The sequence below is a fragment of the Symphalangus syndactylus genome, chromosome 11, assembly GCF_028878055.3.
Source record: "Symphalangus syndactylus isolate Jambi chromosome 11, NHGRI_mSymSyn1-v2.1_pri, whole genome shotgun sequence".
Classification (NCBI taxonomy): domain Eukaryota; kingdom Metazoa; phylum Chordata; class Mammalia; order Primates; family Hylobatidae; genus Symphalangus; species Symphalangus syndactylus.
Genome location: NC_072433.2, coordinates 19,487,727 through 19,507,761, shown reverse-complemented (window position 1 = coordinate 19,507,761; position 20,035 = coordinate 19,487,727). Strand labels below are relative to the sequence as shown.

The window sequence follows — 20,035 nt, the reverse complement described above, 5'->3', positions numbered from 1 at the left end:
TTTTTGTAACAACAGAGGTACACATTTTGTTTCCTATTTTATAAACATAAAGTCACAAGACCAGATAGAACAAAAACATTTAGGAAAAAAACTCACTCACTTAATAAAATACCTTATCAGTACAGTACTTTAGAAGAATGCTTTTATACTGGCCAGTCGTAGTGGCTCACGCCTTTAGCAGAGTCGAGGCAAAACCTCATCTCTACTAAAAATACAAAAATTAGCTGGGTGTGGTGGAGTGTGCCTATAGTTCTAGCTACTCGGGAGGCTGAGACAGGAAAATCGCTTGAACCTGGGAGGCAGAGGCTGCAGTGAGCCGAGATTGCACCACTGCAGTCCAGCCTTGGTGACACAGCAAAACTGTCTCAAAAAAAAAAGAAGACTTTTTTATATAATCCCAACAAGACCATGCACATCTATATTCAATGCATATACATGTATATATGCATATGTGCAACAAATAAGACTAGAATAAACTAATAACGGTGATTATGGCCAGGCACAGTGGCTCACGCCTGTAATCTCAGCACTTTGGGAGGCTGAGGCGGGGGGATCTCCTGAGGTCAGGAGTTCAAGACCAGCCTGACCAACTTGGAGAAACCCCATCCCTTCCCAAAAAAAGAAAAAATACAAAAATGCCTTCTCATGCTCAAGTGATTCTCCCACTTCAGCCTCCCAGGTAGCTGGTACCACAGATGCACCACGACATCCACCTAATTTTTTATATTTTGGTGAAGACAAAAAAGACAAAAAATACAAAATTAGCTGAGTGACTTCCAGCTACTCGGGAGACTGAGGCAAGAGAATCGCTTGAAGCCAGGAGGCAGAGATTGCGGTGAGCTGAGATCACGCCACTGTACTCCAGCCTGGGCAACAAGAACGAAACTCCGTCTCAAGAAAGAAAAAAAAATAGTGATTACCTTTAAATAGACAAAATATGGGTGATTTTAATTTCCTTCTTTATATTTTCCAAAATGAGTTATTACCTTTTTTTTTTTTTTTGGAGATGGAGCCTTGCTCTGTCACCCAGGTGGGAGTATAGTGGCATGATCTCGGCTCACTGCAACTTCTGCCTCCCAGGTTCAGGCAATTCTCCTGCCTCAGCCTCCCGAGTAGCTGGGATTACAGGTACCTATCACCATGCCCAACTAATTTTTATATTTTTAGCAGATACGAGGTTTCACCGTGTTGGCCAGGCTGGTTTCCAACTCGTGACCTCAGGTGATCCGCCCAAAACAAAAGAAACAAAAAAATCAGGCCGGGTGTGGTGTCTCACACCTGTAATCCCAGCACTTTGGGAGGCCGAGGAGGGTGGATCACCTGAGCTCAGGAGTTTGAGACCACCCTGGCCAATGTGGCAAAACTCTGTCTTTAACAAAATACAAAAAAATTAGCTGGGTGTGGTGGCGCGTCTGTGGTCCCAGCTACTTGGGAGGCTGAAGTGGGAGAATCACTTGAGCATGAGAGGGCATTGCAGTGAGCCAACATCGTGCCACTGCACTCTAACCTGGGTGACAGAATGAGACCCCGCCTCAAAATCAAAAACAAAAGAAAAAAACCACAAAAATTAGGCAGCTGACAGTAAGATGACTAGTTTGTACAAATATTCGTGGCATGTTAATGCATCACCATAATTAACTCAGAATAGCTTCCCAGAAAACACTCAGTCTTTTAGACAGCAGAACACTAGAAATAAGTGGGTTTTTTTGTTTGTTTTTCAATTGTAATTCAGAGACAAGGTCTTGCTGTATTGCCCAGGCTGAGCTCAAGTGATCCTCCTGCCTTGGCCTCCCAAAGTGCTAGGATAACAGTTGTGAGCCACCGCACCTGACCAAGTGTTGTCTATTTATTATGTTTTCTTTTTTTTGGAGACAAGAGTCTTGCTCTGTCACACAGGCTGGAGTGCAGTGGTGCGATTTTGGCTCACTGCAACCTCTGCCTGTTAGGTTCAAGTGATTCTCCTGCCTCAGCCTCCCGAGTAGCTGGAACTACAGGGGCTGGCCACCACGCCCAGCTACTTTTTGTAAAATTTTTTTTTTTTTGAGACGGAGTCTCGCTCTGTCACCCAAGGCTGGAGTGCAGTGGCGTGATCTCGGCTCACTGCAACCTCTGCCTCCCGGGTTCACGCCATTCTCCTGACTACAGGAGCCCGCCACCACACCCGGCTAATTTTTTGTATTTTTAGTAGAGATGGGGTTTCACTGTGTTAGCCAGGATGATCTCAATCTCCTGACCTTGTGATCCGCCCACCTCGGCCTCCCAAAGTGCTGGGATTACAGGCATGAGCCACCGTGCCCAGTCTACTTTTTATATTTTTAGTAGAGATGGGTTTCGCCATGTTGGCCAGACTGGTCTCGAACTCCTGACCTCAGGTGATCCACCTGTCTCAGCCTCCCAAAGTGCTGGGATTCAGGCGTGAGCCACCATTATTATGTTTTCATTTGAAGATATTTTATCCCATAAAGTTTTAATTCTCAGGACACTCTTGTCCTCATTTACCTGATGCTAACATCAAGGCCTCAATCTTTTTCCTCTTTTCCTGTCATATCAGTTCTTCTTCCTAGTCTAGTGCAGATTCACCACTCAGGATGCTGAGTGAAAGTGGAGTCTGGATAAACACAGTACCTTCTCTAATTTCACCCGAGACTCTCGTCCACATTCCAGGGGCGTGGTGAGGTTATTTATATCCTGACCCCAGAAGGCAAAAAACTTCTCAATTCGGAGACTGCGAAGAGCATAATACCCAGCATTCCGGATTCCGTATTTCTGGCCAACACTCATCACTTCATTGTATACATGCAGGGCATACTATAGGAAGAAACAGAAAGTTCATAAGCAGCAGACCTTCAGAATTAAGCACGGAGCATGTCTGGAAGCGCTGATGGCTCACACTATTAATGTGGACAAGAGAGGAGGCGTATAAAACTCCCAGGATGTCTCATCCTTGACATGCTCAGGGCACAGCCCAGGAGTGACGAGCTGGGGTCACCCCAGCCTGGACTTAAGCTCCATGACAACAGGATCCATGTCTTTTCACCTCTCTAAAATGTCTTGTGTGGTGATTCTAGCTTACAGCAATTCTTAAACAATAATTTATAGAAGCTCTCTCACCATTTGGTAAATGGCCAATCTCATCATCATTTCTAAAACAGCCCACTGACCCTCCACGGTCTTCATCTGATTCTGGCTTTGTTCTTTTGCTCCAATTTCCCAACCACTGTTATTCCCTCACGTGCTGGCCCAAGCTGTGAGGCCCAGCTCTCAGACGTTACTCGAGACGTGTGCACACATCGGATGACGGCGGGGGAGCCAGGAAGGCAGGGCTCGCCTGCTCATGTCCCACAGCATTCAGGTTCTCAAGCTGCTCTTTTCTTGGTTTCAGAAACATGTACATTATCAGATCACTGAACAGAAGGTTTTCCAAACTGAAAGCAAATATTCGATCCCTGTCTGAACATACGCTGTTAAGTTTAAAGTCCAACAAAAATGAGACTACACTGTTTGCTTTAAAAACTGTAAAATGAAATCCAAAGCAAGACGTAGCAAAGAACCAGCTTCAGTGTTACTGCAGTTCTTTATCCTAGCACAGTATGTTTCTATAAACTGCACCACTGTAGCTGAACGGGCATCTACCAAACAGACCACTATGGTCAAGACAACTTTATTTATTTATTTATTTTTGAGACAGAGTTTTGCTCTTTTGCCCAGGCTAGAGTGAAGTGGCGTGATCTCGGCTCACTGTAACCTCCACCTCCCGGGTTCAAGCGATTTTCCTGCCTCAGCCTCCCGAGTAGCTGGTACTATAGGTGCCCGCCGCCACACCCAGCTAATTTTTGTATTTTTAGTAGAGACGAGGTTTTGCCATGTTGACCAGGCTGCTCTCGAACTCCTGACCTCAGATGATTCGCCCGCCTTGGCCTCCCAAATTGCTGGAATTACAGGCATGAGCAACCGTGCTGGGAAAACAACTTGAAATGTGGAAAAAAGGAATCCAAGCTATTGCATGCAACACTCGCCTGTGCTATGTGTGTAAGGGAAACACCTGAATCAGCCAAGGTGGGTGCAGGAGACCCACAGAACGCGGCAGGACGAGGAGAATACACAGCTGGCATCTCCAGGGAACGTGGGACTCTCCCACCTCAAGCTCAATCCCTGGTCCTTTAGGTAAGAGGACGACCAAGGAAGAAAGATGTAACCAGGTGACTAGTATTGGGCCAGATCCAACTACGTGACTAATGTTGGGAAAATCAAAGAGAAGAGTGGGTCCCCACCATTTACTCATTATTCGCACAAAATACCAGAGATTTAGCGTGAACAAAACAAGAATCTGCCATCTGCCCCCATGTTTTGGAAGACCTCTTCTCAGAGAGACAAACATAAGCTTCCTGGACAAAAGCCAGCTTATAAAGAACCCAAGCATGGCACAAATAATCTCTTAGACTCATGAAAAATCTTAAGAATGGGAACAGCCCAGGGAAATCAGAAAGCTGAAACCAAGGCCTCCAAGCAAGGACGAAGCTGCTAGAGCCATAGAGCCTCCCCTTCCTGATGAGGTTTGACCACAAGCACCCAGGTGACAACACCTGAACCACTGGGTGGCACTTCAGAATGAACCTGTCTGCACAGGCCAACCATGGCAGCTGCATCTGTTTAAATTCTTCCCAAGTCTTGAACAATCTCTTCATCTTCATATTGTTATAATACTTCTGAGTGTGGAAAAGCAGATGAAATTTCATGCGCTGATATTATCTCTGCTTTAATCATTTAAAAAGGGTTGGGCACAGTGACTCAAATAGTTAAAAGAGGGCCGGACACAGTGGCTCAAGCCGGTAATCCCAACACTTTGGGAGGCTGAGATGAGAGGATCATTTGAGGCTGGAGTTAGAGTCCAGCCTGGGCAACATACTGAGACTCTCAGAGCTACAAAAAATAAAAAATAGGCTGGGCGCAGTGCCTCACGCCTGTAATCCCAGCACTTTGGGAGGCTGAAGCAGGCGGATCACGAGGTCAGGCAATTGAGACCATCCTGGCCAACACGGTGAAACCCTGTCTCTATGAAAAATACAAAAAATTAGCCGAGTGTGGTGGCGTGCGCCCGTAGTCTCAGCTACTCAGGAAGCTGAGGCAGGAGAATCGCTTGAACCCAGGAGGCGGGGCTTGCAGTGAGCCCAGGTCACGCCGCTACACTCCAGCCTGGGCGACAGTGGCAGACTCCGTCTAAAAAAAATTAAAAATAGCTGGGCATCTGTGGTCCTACCTACTCAGGAAGCTGAAGTGGGAGAACTGCTTAAGCCCAGAAGTTCAAGGCTACAGTGAGCTATGATCATCCCACTGCACTAAAAAATAGTAATAGGCCGGGCGCGGTGGCTCACGCTTGTAATCCCAGCACTTTGGGAGGCCGAGGCAGGCGGATCACGAGGTCAGGAGATCGAGACCACGGTGAAACCCCGTCTCTACTAAAAATACAAAAAATTAGCCAGGCGTGGTGGCGGGCGCCTGTAGTCCCAGCTACTCGGAGAGGCTGAGGCAGGAGAATGGCGTGAACCTGGAAGGCGGAGCTTGCAGTGAGCCGAGATAGTGCCACTGCACTCCAGCCTGGGCGACAGAGCAAGACTCCGTCTCAAAAAAAAAAAAAAAAAAAAAAAAGTAATAAATAAGGTCGGGGTAGTGGCTCACACATGTAATCCCAATACTTTGGGAGGCTGAGGTGAGAGTATCACTAGAGTCCAGGAGTCTGAGACCAGCCTAGGCAACATAGCAAGACCCTGCCTCTACAAAAATAAAATTAAAAAATTAGCTGGGGATGTTGGCACATGCCTGTAGTCCCAGCTATTCAGGAGGCTGACACAGGGGGATCGCTTCAGCCTCAGAGGTCAAGCTGCAGTAAGCCAGTCTGGGTGACAGAGCAATGCCCTGTCTCACAAAAAAAAAAAAAAAAAAAAAAAAAAAAAAAAAAAAAAAGAGAAAACCTATCACTACAAGTAGTATGACCAACATCAAGAAGAAAACAAGCATGCCTACAATCATTGATTGCTACCTGTCACAATAGGACAAAGGAAGGAAATTATAGGAAGAAAGACTGTGGGCCGGGTGCAGTGGCTCACGCCTGTAATCCCAGCACTTTGGGAGGCTGAGGTGGGTGGATCACCTAAGGTCAGGAGTTCGAGACCAAGCTGGCCAACATGGTGAAATCCCGTCTCTAATAAAAATACAAAAATTAGTCGGGTGTGGTGGCACGCGCCTGTAATCCCACCTACTCAGGAGGCTGAGGCAGGAGAATTGCTTGAACCCGGGAGGCGGAGGTTGTGGTGAGCCTAGATCATGCCATCGCACTCCAGCCTGGGGGACAAGAGTGAGACTTCATCTCAAAAAGAAAAAAAGAAAAAAGAAAAAAAAAAGCCAGCCGGGCGCAGTGGCTCACGCTTGTAATCCCAGCACTTTGGGAGGCCGAGGCGGGCAGATCACGAGGTAGGAGATCGAGACCATCCTGGCTAACAAGGTGAAACCCTGTCTCTACGAAAAATACAAAAAATTAGCCAGGCGTGGTGGCAGGCGCCTGTAGTCCCAGCTACTAAGGAGGCTGAGGCAGGAGAATGGCGTGAATCCGGGAGGCGGAGCTTGCAGTGAGCTGAGATCGCGCCACTGCACTCCAGCCTGGGTGACAGAGCGAGACTCTGTCTCAAAAAAAAAAAAAAAAAAAAAGGTTCTGGAGAAGGAAGAAACTATTACTATTTGCATATGATTAGACTGAACTCAGCCTGCAGACCTCTTTATAACAGCAAAAGACTAGAAATAACATAAATGTCTATTAGTATCGGAATGACGTACCACAATGGAATGCTATGCCACTGTTAAAAAATAAAGAAAAAAAGAACAAGGAAGCTCTTTTTCTTTAGGTACCAACAAAGAAAGAGCTCTAAGAGAAATTGTGAAGTGAGGCTGGGCACGGTGGCTCAGGCCTGTAATCCTGGCACTTTGGGAGGCGGAGGTGTGTGGACCACTTGGGGTCAGGAGTTGGAGACAAGCCTGGGCAACATGGTGAAGCCCTGTCTGTACTAAAAATACAAAAATTAGCCAGGCGTGGTGGTGTGCACCTGTAATCCCAGCTAAATGGGAGGCTGAAGCAGAAGAATCACTTGAACCTGGGAGGCGAAGGTTGCAGTGAACTGAGATTGTGCCACTACACTCCAGCCTAGGTGGACAGAGTGAGACTCTGTCTCAATTAAAAAAAAAAATTGTGAAGTGAAAAAAAAACAGGATGAAGAATAGCAGTATGCTTCCATTTCTGTTTTTAAAAAGGGGGCTTGGCTGGGTATGGTGGCTCACACCTATAATCCCAGCACTTTGGGAGGACAAGGTGGGTGTATCACCTGAGGTCAGGAGTTTGACACCAGCCTGAGCGACATGGCAAAACCTGTCTCTACAAAAAAATACAAAAATTAGCCAGGCATGGTGGCACATGCCTACAGTCCCAGCTACTCGGGAGGTGGAGCTGGGAGGGTGGCTTGAGCCCAAGAGGTCGAGGCTGCAGTGAGCCACGGTCATGCCACTGCACTCCAGCCTGGGCAACAGAGTGAGACCCTGTCTCAAAAAAAAAAAAAAAATTATGAATTTGCTTGCAATATGCATACAAATCTGAAAGGACATATAAAAGTAATACTAATATTATTGGTGACAGTTGATGAGAACTGATCAGACAGCGCCAAATACTTTTTAAATGTATCACCTATTCAAAAAAAGTTATATAACTTAGTTAAAAATGGTCAAATCTCTTCAACACAGCCTACCTCAGTTCCCAAGGCCCAATGAGATACAGCTCTCCAAACCTGCCAGTGCTGGTGAACGCACTGCTGGGAGTGCCGGCACCCCACAGTGGTTGTGGGAAGGGAGGGGAGGGGAGGGGAGGGGAGGGGAGGGGAGGGGAGGGAACCCTCTCACCTCTATGGGGATGTAGAGCATGAATCCTGGCTCTCCTGTGTGCGTCATGCTCATCACCCGGATCCCATTTGCATAGCCCACGCTCATCTCCTGCAGGGACAAAGGCAGCAGTCAGGCTGGGCACTCACATTGCTTGTCAAGGAAGGGATGCCTGGGGAAACCTTTCATTAGTGCTGCACCCTCTGTTTACTGTTGAGGGAGACAGACGTCAAGGCAAGAATTTCATCCTGAAAGTGGTGAACTTCCAGGTCCTGAGGCACCAAGAATGGAGCAATGCCTCTGTGACATCTCTGCCTGCTACTGTTACCATCTCAGGAGTTTTAGCCAAGCTGATGGTAGAGAGTGGAGGAAAGTCCTTGACAAGCACAAAATATTCCTATTTGCCAGGTCCTTGTGTTAGTCGGGGGTAGCAGGCACAATGAGGACAAGGCGAGTGTCTTCTCTGGGGGAATCGACAGACAAACCCTGGCCACCTGCCATACAAAAGGTGATGCCTGATGCCCACGGACATAATTCATCTGCTATCCTGGGGTCAAAGATGGGCTTCTGATTCTCAGAACATGTTACATAGCAGCTCAGTTCCCTAACAGCAGCCACTGACGCAATCACTGTTCCTATAAAGGAAAGTGGAAAGTCCTGGACAGCACCAAAGCGAACCGCTTCCATAGGAGGCTGACAGGATGCAGCACTCGCCAGGTGTTGAGCATATGGGTCACTCCTCCAAGCAGCAGGGCAAACACTGGGAGGCTAACACTGATCATCCACTGATGGCTAACAGTGGAGAGTTTTCTGTTGCTTTCACTTTGCCTCGGAGAAGAAGGAAAACTGTGAAACAATTTGTACGTGGATCCCAACTTTGGGTGAACTTCAAAGAGTCTCCATCAGTAACGGCCTGGAAGTTGCTTGTTACAGGTTGCCAAGATGTCTGTCTGTTTGGCCCTCTCTAATCAGCAGCTTCCTGTGGAGGATTCCGTTGTCATTGCTTTCATTCGGTTACAGTTTGTTTCACTCAGCTGTGGTTGCCACTTATAGGAAAGAAAATTATGTAAGAAGTTCAGAGATTCACCTACGCCACTTCTTCCCTGAAGATGCCACAGACACAGAAGTTACTCTGTGTACAGAAAAGAGGCCACACTGCATGGAGAGAAGGGACCTAACTTCGACAGGCATTTTTGTGTGTGTCATAATCCTGTAACTTCAAATTTTAATCCAGTGCTACAGAAACCAAAAAGCATACAGACTTTACATTTAGAGAAGCTAAATCCACTTCAAAGATATCCTAATGCTTATTAAATAAGGAAAGCTTGGAGTGTAAAAAATAAACAAATAAGGCCGGGCGCAGTGGCTCACACCTGTAATCCCAGCACTTTGGGAGGCTGAGGCGGGTGGTTCACCTGAGGTCAGGAGTTGGAGACCAGCCTGGCCAACATGGTGAAACCCTGTCTCTACTAAAAATACAAAAAGTTAGCTGGGCATGGTGACGGGTGCTTGTAATCCCAGCTACTCGGGAGGCTGAAACAGGAGAATCGCCTGAACCCGGGAAGTGGAGGTTGCAGTGAGCCGAGATTGCACCATTGCATGCCAACCTGCGCAACAAGAGTGAAACTTTGTCTCAAAATAAATAAATAAATAAATAAATAAATAAATACACTCAGTCACTTCTTTGCTAATGAAGGGCAGCACATTTTTTTTTTTTTTTTTTTGAGACAAAGTCTTGCTCTATCGCCCAGCCTGGAGTGCAATGCCACAGTCTCAGCTCACTGCAACATCTGCCTCCCAGATTCAAGTCATTCTCCTGCCTCAGCCTCCCGAGTAGCTGGGACCACAGGCATGCACCACCACACCTGGCTAATTTTTGTATTTTTATATTTATTTATAAATATAAAATGTAATCCTAAAGTGCTGGGATTACAGGCATGAGCCACTACACCTGGCCAGCACACTCTTTTATTTGAGACGGAGTCTCACTCTGTCACCCAGGTGGAGTGCAGTGGAGTGTTCTCGGCTCACTGCAACCTCTGCCTCCAGAGTTCAAGCGATTCCCGTGCCTCAGCCTCCCAAGTAGCTGGGATTATAGGTGCGTGAGACCACACCCACCTAATTTTTGTATTTTTAACAGAGACAGGGTCTCACCATGTTGGCCAGGCTGGTCTCAAACTCCTGACTTTGGGTGATCCACCTGCCTTGGCCTCCCAAAGTGCTAGGAGTACAGGCATGTGCCACCTCACCCAGCCAAGACACTCTTTGTGGGTGTTAACACCATAGTAAGAATATGTAACTGCCACCGCTATGAAACACACATTCTCTGCCCATTTAAGAAACAGAACTTTATCAGCACTCACCTTGCAAAAGAGGCTTGGGAAGTGATCTGGAGTCATAGGGGCATAGGACAACTCGGACAGCACATCCACAGCTCGAGGGCCAATCAGATTGAGGGCTAAATGGAAAAGAACAAGAGATGTCCAGCTCTCCTTCTGAACAGCTGATCCAATGGGAAAGGTCTACTGTAGACTTGCTCAGCTATAGCCAGGCCTGGGTGCTGAGACCAGGAATATGTCCCTTTGCTTAGACACTCCAAGGATGGATGCTAAGCACCCTGATTCTGGTGAATACACCTCTGCCAACAGGGCCTGCTGAACGCAGCAGGGCTGGCCATAAGCGTCCCACACAATTCCCATTCTCCTCCTTTTCCCAGCAAGGCTACGTGATGGAAGAAGCCCCAACCCCAAATCAGTACCCAGTGGAGATCTGCCCAACCAAAAAGTATACAGACTTTAAATTCAGAGAAGCTAAATCCACTTCAAAGATACCCTAATGCTTACTAGATAAGGAAAGCATTATTCCGGACACCAGTGTTTGTTACATCAGCTCGTGCTAATTACATGTCATCCATCCTAAGACAGGCTAGAACATGACTTTTGTTCAGTAACATTCTGTAGTATGCCAATCCAGGAGCAGGATGTAAATCATATTTGCTACTACAAGGTATTGAGAATGAGGGCCTGGGAGAGCAAACGCTGGTGGGGCCAAGGGGCAAGATCAGTTAGGTGGGAAGGTGGGAGGGGTTAAGCCGAGACTGCTGAGGGTGAGAAAATCAGGGAACCAAGTCAACCTTAAAAATTAGGTACTCACTGGGGCCGGGTGTGGTGGCTCACGCCTGTAATCCCAACACTTTGGGAGGCCAAGGCAGGTGGATCACGAGGTCAGGAGTTCAAGACCAGCCTGGCCAACATGGTGAAACCCCATCTCTACTAAAAATACAAAAATTAGCCCGGCGTGGTGGTGGGCGCCTGTAATCCCAGCTACTTGGGAGGCTGAGGCAGAATTGCTTGAACCCGGGAGGTGGAGGTGCAATGGCATGATCTTGGCTCACTGCAACCTCCTCCTCCCAGATTCAAGCGATTCTCCTGCTTCAGCCTCATGAGTGCTGGGACTACAGGCGTGCACCACCATGTCCAGCTAATTTTTGTATTTTTAGTAGAGATGGGGTTTCACCATGTTGGCCAGGCTGGTCTCGAACTCCTGACCTCGTGATCTGCCCGCCTCAGCCTCCCAAAGTGCTGGGATTACAGGTGTAAGCCACTGTTGTCCAGCCCTCAATTTTCTTTTCTTGTTTTTTGAGACGGAGTCTCACTCGCCTAGGCTGGAGTGCAGTGGTGCAATCTGGGCTCACTGCAACCTCTGCCTCCCAGGTTCAAGTGATTCTCCTGCCTCAGCCTCCCAAGTAGCTGGGATTACAGGCGTGTGCCACCACACTCAGCTAATTTTTGGTATTTCTAGTAGAGACGGGGTTTCACCATATAGTCCAGGTTGGTCTCGAACTCCTGACCTAGTGATCCTCCCACCTCGGCCTCCAAAAGTGCTGGGATTACAGGCGTCAGTCATCACACCCGCTAGAGATCAATTTTCTATGACCAGAGAGCCTCTTTTATGCTAACTCTAATGTTCATTTTTAAGAGTCAAATGTAAAGAAGGCAAACGTGGACACATCTGCATCTGCTGGCCTTTTCCACGTGGCAGAGCCCGAAGCCCCCGTACCTGTGTACTTCCAGGTGACGTCCTCCAGGAGCAGGTTGCTGTCTTTCGGCATGTGTTTCTTAAGCCAGGCCCAACAGTGGACCTGCTGGTCGGTTGGAGAGATCATGAAGAAACTGAAAAGTGAGACACCAAAATAACCAAAACCAGGTAGCAGCAAAAGGATTAGGAAGCAATCAAATCTTATTTGGTTTCAAAGCAATGAGGCAAACACTAGGAAATTATTTCTTAGCTTTCACAGAAGGCCAGTAGCACCATTCTAGGATACACCACCTAACAACAAAACAAAATTCTGGCTTCCTGTTAGTGCCAAGAAATTATACAGATTTACTAACGTAAGACATTGGCTGGGCACAGTGGCTCATGAGCTCATGAGTGCTGTAATCCCAGCACTTTGGAGGCCAAGGTGGACAGATTGCTTGAGCTCAGGTGTTCAAAATCAGCCTGGGCAATGTGGCAAAACCCTATCTCTACAAAATATACAAAAATTGGCTGGGTGTGGTGGCATGTACCTGTGGTCCCAGCTACTTGGAAAGTTGAGGTGGGAGGATCACTTGAGCCCAGGAGGTCAAGGCTGCAGGGATCCATGATCGCATCACTGCACTCCAGCCTGGGTGACAAAGTGAGACCCTGTCTCAAAAAAAAAAAAAAAAAAAAGACAAGGCATCTTCTCCCAGCAGGGTACATAATCTGGTGGGCTTTTTTTTCTTTTCCTCCTGGTGATTTCTTTTTGTTTAGGACTGCTAATAAACTGGCTTTGATTTCATGTAATGATTCTTAGTCCCTGGGATTTACGGTTCCTGGAGAAGCGCCTGAGAGCCTCTGCTACAGTACCCCTAAGGAATCAACACGTTGGAGGGAGCACAGCGGGATGGCAGCTCATCTCACCTGCGCTTGTTCAGTCGTGCTATGCTGCAGTCATTTTCATACCCTCCACCCTCGTTGAGCATGCCGGTATGCACAATGTGGCCCACGGGCACATCCAGGTCATTGGAGAAGAGGTACTGTAGAACTTCTAAAGCCTGATCCCCAGTGGACTGCAGAGTTAGGGAATGAAACAGAGAGAGCCAGCATGAGAGCACCTGGCTGGGCCACATGGCCTCACCAGCAACGAACCTCACTGAGAAAATTCAATCAGCCAATTCCCATGTGACAACATTTGCAGACCTACTCCACTGCAAGAAGCTCCAGGGAACGCTAGCTATTGATTCTTATGATAAACAGGCCTCTCTAGCAAACTAAAAACCGGAAACAAGGAGCTAAAATTTCAGAAAAATGTTAGAATACAGATGAAACACTAAAATATACCAGAATTCTTAAGAAATCAGTGTTTTGTTTTGTTTTGTTTTGTTTTTGAGATGGAGTCTCACTCTGTTGCCCAGGCTGAGTGCAGTGGCGCAACCTCAGTTCACTGCAACCTCCACCTCGTGAGTTCATGCGATTCTCCTGCCTCAGTCTCCTGAGTAGCTGGGATTACAAGTGCCTGCCACCACGCCTGGTTAATTTTTTGTATTTTTGGTAGAGACGGTTTCTCCACGTTGGCCAGGCTGGTCTTGAACTCCTCATCTCAGGTGATCCACTGGTCTCGGCCTCCCAAACTGCTGGGATTACAGGCGTGAGCCACCATTCCTGGCCTTAATTTTTATATTTTTAGTAGAAACAGGGTTTCACCATCTTGGCCAGGCTGGTCTGGAACTCCTGACCTCAGGTGATCCACGCCCCCTTGGCCTCCCAAAGTGCTGGGTATACAGGCATCACCCATTGCACCCAGTCAGGAATCAGTTTTGAAGATGAAAAACAAAAGGCATTCAATAAATATGCAAAGTTTCCTAATCCATTATTTTAGTTCCCAAATACTTACTGTTATCTCAAACTTTGTGAAAGAGGACATGTCAATGACACACACAGCTTCCTTACAGCACTTGACTTCAGACTCCACGATGTCAAACCAATCTGGCTTATAGAAAGTCTTGCTCTGCTCCAATGCCAGGAGGTCTACGGAATGGAAAAATCACAAGGTGGAGAGAAAATGAGGGGACTTAAAATTGGGAGTCTCCCTGTAGAGTTTATGTAGAGTTTAGCGTAGTCCAGTTGGTTCTTATTCTCCTGTGAACACATTCTAGCCTATGCATTTGAAAATATGTTTTATTAATTCCCAGGACCAAAAAAAAAAAAAGAAAAAGGAGCAAAAATGAGAATGTGACTTCTTACCCTTGCCAGGGGGAACAAAGTACTTTGGCCTCTCAAATCCGTGTTTCTCCATCCACCTGGCTCCCTGTGCATCCAGCCGGTCGTAGAGAGGAGAGGTGCGTAACTGCCTACCAGTCTGGAAGTCCCAGCGGGGAACCTTCAGATCATACATCAAAGCTAGAACAGAGAAGAGTAGTCTATCAAAGCCCAAGACACAGATTCTAGACCTGAGTAGCCAATAGCCACTAGACTCTGGAGTTGTTTCTATTCAAAAGACCTTTCCAGGCTAACATAGTCTTTTTTTTTTTTTTTTTTGAGACAGAGTTTTGCTCTTGTTGCCCAGGCTGGAGTGCAGTGGCACAATCTCGGCTCATTGCAACCTCCGCATCCTGGGTTTAAGCGATTCTCCCGCCTCAGCCTCCCGAGTAGCTGGGATTACAGGCACGCGCCACCGTGCCACACTAATTTTTGTATTTTTAGTAGAGACAGGGTTTCTCCATGTTGGTCAGGCTGGTCTCAAACTCCTGACCTCAGGTGATCCGCCCGCCCCGGCCTCCCGAAGTGCTGGGATTAAAGGGATGAGCCACTGCGTCCGGCCCAATTTCCAGGCTAATGTAGTCTAATTTTCAAAATTACCCAGTGTATCCGGCATGCTCCAGAAGGAAAGTCAATCCTGCCAAGCTGCTATCGTCCCTCTCTGGAGGTATAGAGCTACGTGTCACGGCATGACTTGGCCTATATTCACATTCAGCATTCCACATTAGTAGGTAGAAATGATGGGAGAAAGGTCAGGGTCCTAAACCTTACTAGGCTTCATAGCAGAGATGAAGGTTACTAAGTGGGACACAGGTGGTAACAAAGTGTGAAAAAATGGCATTCGATTCTTCCTTGTGCCTGTTAGGATCTCAGACCTATTACAGACATTTCCTCCCTGATAATTAACTCACTTCTGAAGTGAAAGGGTACATGTTGTAGCTTGATTCGTAATTGCGATAAAGCTTCACTTACGCATGACTTCCATGACCCGGTGGCGGAGAAAGGTGCGGCTGCTCTGGAGGGCTCCAAAACGTTTCAGGTCCAATTCCCAAACGTTTTCTGAGGGATAACCATGTACCATCCATTCAGCAAGGTACCTGTATAGACAGAGGGCACTTGTTGGGGCTCAGGTGTGAGATTTGAGAAGATAAAAGTAATATTCTACAAATCGAGAACTAAGAGAATCAAAAGATCCTAAATTGCCATAGACCAGCTGAATAGTTTTGGGCACTTTCCTTAACTTTTCTGAAGAAACGAACATGGGTCTGTGTACTGCTCTCAGAAGACTACCATGAGGATTTTACCCCAGATGGTAAGATTCCCTAGGAAGTATTTAACATAGAAGCCGGCCAGACACATTGGCTGATGCCTGTAATCCCAGAACTTTGGGAGGCTGAGGCAGGGGATTGCTTGAAGTCAGGAGTTTCAGACCAGCCTGGGCAACACAGTAAGACCCCGTCTCTACAAAAAAAAAAAAGCTTCAAAGTGAGCCGGGTGGCTCACACCTGTAATCCCAGCACTTTGGGAGGTCAAGGAGGATGGATCACCTGAGGTCAGGAGTTTGAGACAAGCCTGACCAATGTGGAGAAATCCTGTCTCTATTAAAAATACAAAATTAGCTCGCATGGTGGCACATGCCTGTAATCCCAGCTACTAGGGAGGCTGAGGAAGGAGAATTGCTTGAACCTGGGAGGCGGAGGTTACAGTGAGCCGAGATCATGCCATTGCACTCCAGCCTGGGCAACAAGAGCGAAACTCCACCTCAAAAAAAAAAAAAAAAAAAAATACAAAATTAGTCGGCGTGGTGGCACATGCCTGTAATCCCAGCTACTCGGGAGGCTGAGGCAGGAGAATCGCTTGAACCCGGGAGGCGGAGGTTGCGGTGAGCCGAGATTGTGTCATTGCACTCCAGCCTGGGCAACAAGAGCGAAACTCCGTCTCAAAAAAAAAAAAAAAAAAAAAAAAAAAGCTGGGTATGGTGGCACATGCTTGTAGTTCTAGCTCTTCTGGAGTCTGATGTGGGATGATCCCTTGAGCCCAGGAATTTGACGCTGCAGTGAGCTATGATGGTGCCACTGCACTCCAGCCTGGGTGAGAGTAAGATCTTGTTTCAAAAAAAGTTATAAGCCTCATCTATGAAGAAATAAGACTAAAACACATACAAATATACTCTAAATATCCAATGGGTTTTTTTCTGTCACCTCAAGGAGATTATACAGTTATGTGACCACATCTCCTTTGCTCCAAATGTTTTTGTAACTCCTCTTCTGTAATTGTTTTCAGAGCCATTCTACAAATAACTCGAGAAAACTGGTCTCATAAATTTAAAATAAACTTTTCATCATGGCTACCATCTTACCCATTTGTAAGTGTTCAGTTCAGTGGCAGTGGGTACATTCATGCTGCAGTGTAACCCTCACCACCATCCATCCTAGAACTCTTTTCCTCTTGCATTTCTGGAACTCTGTGCTCATTCAAGAATAGCTCCCCTCCCGCTGCCTCTGGCAACCACCGTTGTACTTTCTGTCTCTATGATCTGACAACTCTAGGAACTTCATATAAGTGGAACCATACAGTATTTGTCCTTTTGTGACTGGCTTATTTAATGTTCATTAGTGTCTTATTTTATTATTTTTTTTTAGATGGAGTCTCGCTCTGTCGCCCAGACTGGAGTGCAGTGGCGCAATCTTGGCTCACTGCAAGCTCTGCCTCCCGGGTTCACGCCATTCTCCTGTCTCAGCCCCCGAGTAGCTGCGACTACAGGCACCCATCACAACGCCCGGCTAATTTTGTTTTTGTATTTTAAGTAGAGACGGGGTTTCACTGTGTTAGCCAGGATGGTCTCGATCTCGTGACCTTGTGATCCGCCCACCTCGGCCTCCCAAAGTGCTGGGATTACAGGCATGAGCCACCATGCCTGGCCTAGTGTCTAATTTTTTTTTTTTTTTTTTTTTTTGAAACGGAGTCTCGCTCTGTCGCCCAGGCTGGAGTGCAGTGGCGCAATGTCGGCTCACTGAAAGCTCTGCCTCCCGGGTTCACGCCATTCTCCTGCCTCAGCCTCTCCGAGTAGCTGGGACTACAGGCGCCCGCCACCACGCCCGGCTAATTTTTTTTGTATTTTTAGTAGAGACGGGGTTTCACCGTGGTCTCGATCTCCTGACCTCGTGATCCGCCCGCCTCGGCCTCCCAAAGTGCTGGGATTACAAGCGTGAGCCACCGCGCCCGGCCTAGTGTCTAATTTTTAAATAAAAACTTGCGGCTGGGCACCGTGGCTCATGCCTGTAATCCCAGCACTTGGGGAGGCCAAGGCAGGTGGATCACTTGAGGTCAGGAGTTCAAGACCAGCCTGGCTAACATGGTGAAACCCTGTCTCTACTAAAAATAAAAAAATTAGCCAGGTGTGCTGGCACACGCCTGTAATCCCAGCTACTTGGGAGGCTGAGGTAGGACAATAGCCTAAACCCAGGAGGTGGGGGTTGCAGTGAGCCAAGATCATGTCACTGCATTCCAGCCTAGGCGACAGAGCAAGACTCTCTAAAAAAACAAACAAACCATGTATTACCTAGTTCAAATACGTACCTCAATCAACATATTTGGCTGCCAAACTCAAATACACACTCAAATGACCAATATTTGTTACAACTGAAAAAATATAAAAGAATATCCCACAGGATCTGTGGCTAACTCCAAAAGACAAGTTGCAAAAACATTTTGCCTGATGACATTTCTGGAATATGGGGAGCCTCCCATACTTAGAAGCGGACAACTCCAAAATTACATGTATCTTCTTATTAGTCTTAACATACTAGATTAAATATACCACATACCATGTTAACAACAAGTAATTCTAGAAGGGAAGAGACCCAGCAAGCTGACTTATGTTCACAGCTGACTTTGAGTGAGAGAGACTTACTTTCCGGCTCCTCCACCAAATGAAAGGCCAGCAGAGTTCATTCCTGCCAGGACAAAGTAGCCCTGCACTGCAGGAGACTCGCCCATGATGCACCTCATGTCTGGTGTGAAGGTCTCTGGGCAATTCACCAACTTCATGATCTCCAGAGTCTCTAATTCTGGCATCCTCCTCAGAAGGGAACTCAACAGAGGCTCTGAGCAATAACAACAAAACCAAATAGAGTTCTCACCTTTAAGGAATTAAGCCACTTTCAACCCCTCTACTTTTTTACACCCTCTCCTTTCAGAAAACCTCTTGAAATTTTTTTTTTTTTTGAGGCGAAGTCTCACTGTCACCCTGGCTGGAGTGCGGTGGCACGATCGCGGCTCACTGCAACCTCTGCCTCCCAGGTTCAAGCGATTCTCTTGCCTCAGCCTGCCAAGTAGCTCGGATTACAGGCGTGCACCACCATGCCCAGCTAATTTTTTTGTATTTTTAGTAGAGATGGGGTTTTACCATGATGGCCACACTAGTTTCGAACTCTTGACCTCAAGTGATCTGCCCGCCTAGGCCTCCCAAAGTGCTAGGATTATAGGTGTGAGCCACTGCGCCCGACTGGAAGAGGTTTTTTTTTAAAGACGAGCCAACTGGGCCATTTATCACAAAGCAGGAACCTTGGTAGAATTACAGGATACAGCTGCAAAATACTTGGTATAAAGACTGAGGAAAAAAGATACTGGTTAGAAAGGAAAGCAGCAGAGAATAGCAAGTAAAACGTAGCTACAGATAATAATCTCAAAGGGATCAGTGTGAGTGGAAAACCTCTTAAATGGCGGCCACAGAGATTTTAATAAAAGGTGATGTTCTGAGCTGGGCACGGTGGCTCGCCTCTGTAACCCCAGCACTTTGGGAGGCCAAGGTGGATGGATCACTTGAGGTCAGGAGTTCAAGAGCAGTCTGGCCAAAATGGTGAAGCCTCGTCGCTACTAAAAATACAAAAATTAGCCAGTCGTGATGGTGGAAGCCTGTAGTCCCAGCTACTCGGGAGGCTGAGGCAGGAAAATCGCCTGAATCTGAGAGGCAGTGGTTGAAGTGAGCAGAGATTGTGACACTGCACTCCAGCCTGGGCAATAGAGTGAAACTCCATCTCAGAAAAAAAAAAAAAAAAAAAAAAAAAAGGCATTGTTCTGCATTGGAATAGCTGCAAAAGACAGACTTTCACCCTGCTTTAAAGGAAATCTACCATCAAGGCATAATCCAGTAGACAGCAGAAAAAGATGAAACCAGACCACAGCTGGATAATGGGTACATGGGGGCTCATCACACTACTCTCACCAGGTTTATTTAGTGGACACACAGTCTCCAGTCTCGACATGTTGCCCAGGCGGGTCTTGACTTCCTGGGCTCCAGTGATCCTCCCATCTCGGCCTCCCAAAGTGACGGAATTACAGGTGCAAGCCACTGTGCCCAGCTTCTACCCACTTTTAAAAGTTTGAAATTTCCCATAAGAATTAAAAAAGCCCATCAAGGGTCAGAGGGAAATTCTACATTAGAGACTCTTTAATCTTTTTAAATTTGGAACTAGGTAACTATATTATTATTATTATTATTATTATTTGAGATGGAGTCTCGCTCTGTCACCCAGGCTGGAGTACAGTGGTGCGATCTTGGCTCACTGCAAGCTCCGCCTCCCGGGTTCACGCCATTCTCCTGCCTCAGCCTCCCGAGTAGCTGGACTACAGGTGCCCACCACCACGCCCAGATAATTTTTCCTATTTTTTTAGTGGAGACGGGGTTTCACCATGTTAGCCATGATGGTCTCCATCTCCTGACCTCGTGATCCGCCCGCCTCGGCCTCCCAAAGTGCTGGGATTACAGGCGTGAGCCACCACGGCAGGCCCTTTTTTTTTTTTTTTTTTTTTGAGATAGCATCTTGCTCTGTCA

At 47.0% G+C, this 20,035-nt stretch overlaps 1 protein-coding gene across 4 annotated transcripts in view; it reads right to left on the bottom strand.

The window, feature by feature from the left end:
- The window catches only part of PDPR (pyruvate dehydrogenase phosphatase regulatory subunit), a 49,041-nt gene that overhangs the window by 6,257 nt on the left and 22,749 nt on the right, over positions 1–20,035 (bottom strand). For all 4 annotated transcript variants that reach the window (XM_055297813.2, XM_063611582.1, XM_063611581.1 and 1 more), the window contains 9 exons: positions 18,113–18,305; positions 15,172–15,296; positions 14,185–14,340; positions 13,835–13,968; positions 12,862–13,010; positions 11,977–12,089; positions 10,281–10,375; positions 7,939–8,028; positions 2,626–2,808 (listed from right to left, as the gene is read on the bottom strand). In XM_055297813.2, the coding sequence (XP_055153788.1) occupies positions 2,626–2,808; positions 7,939–8,028; positions 10,281–10,375; positions 11,977–12,089; positions 12,862–13,010; positions 13,835–13,968; positions 14,185–14,340; positions 15,172–15,296; positions 18,113–18,305 (1,238 nt within the window). The remainder of the gene's footprint in view (positions 1–2,625; positions 2,809–7,938; positions 8,029–10,280; positions 10,376–11,976; positions 12,090–12,861; positions 13,011–13,834; positions 13,969–14,184; positions 14,341–15,171; positions 15,297–18,112; positions 18,306–20,035) is intronic.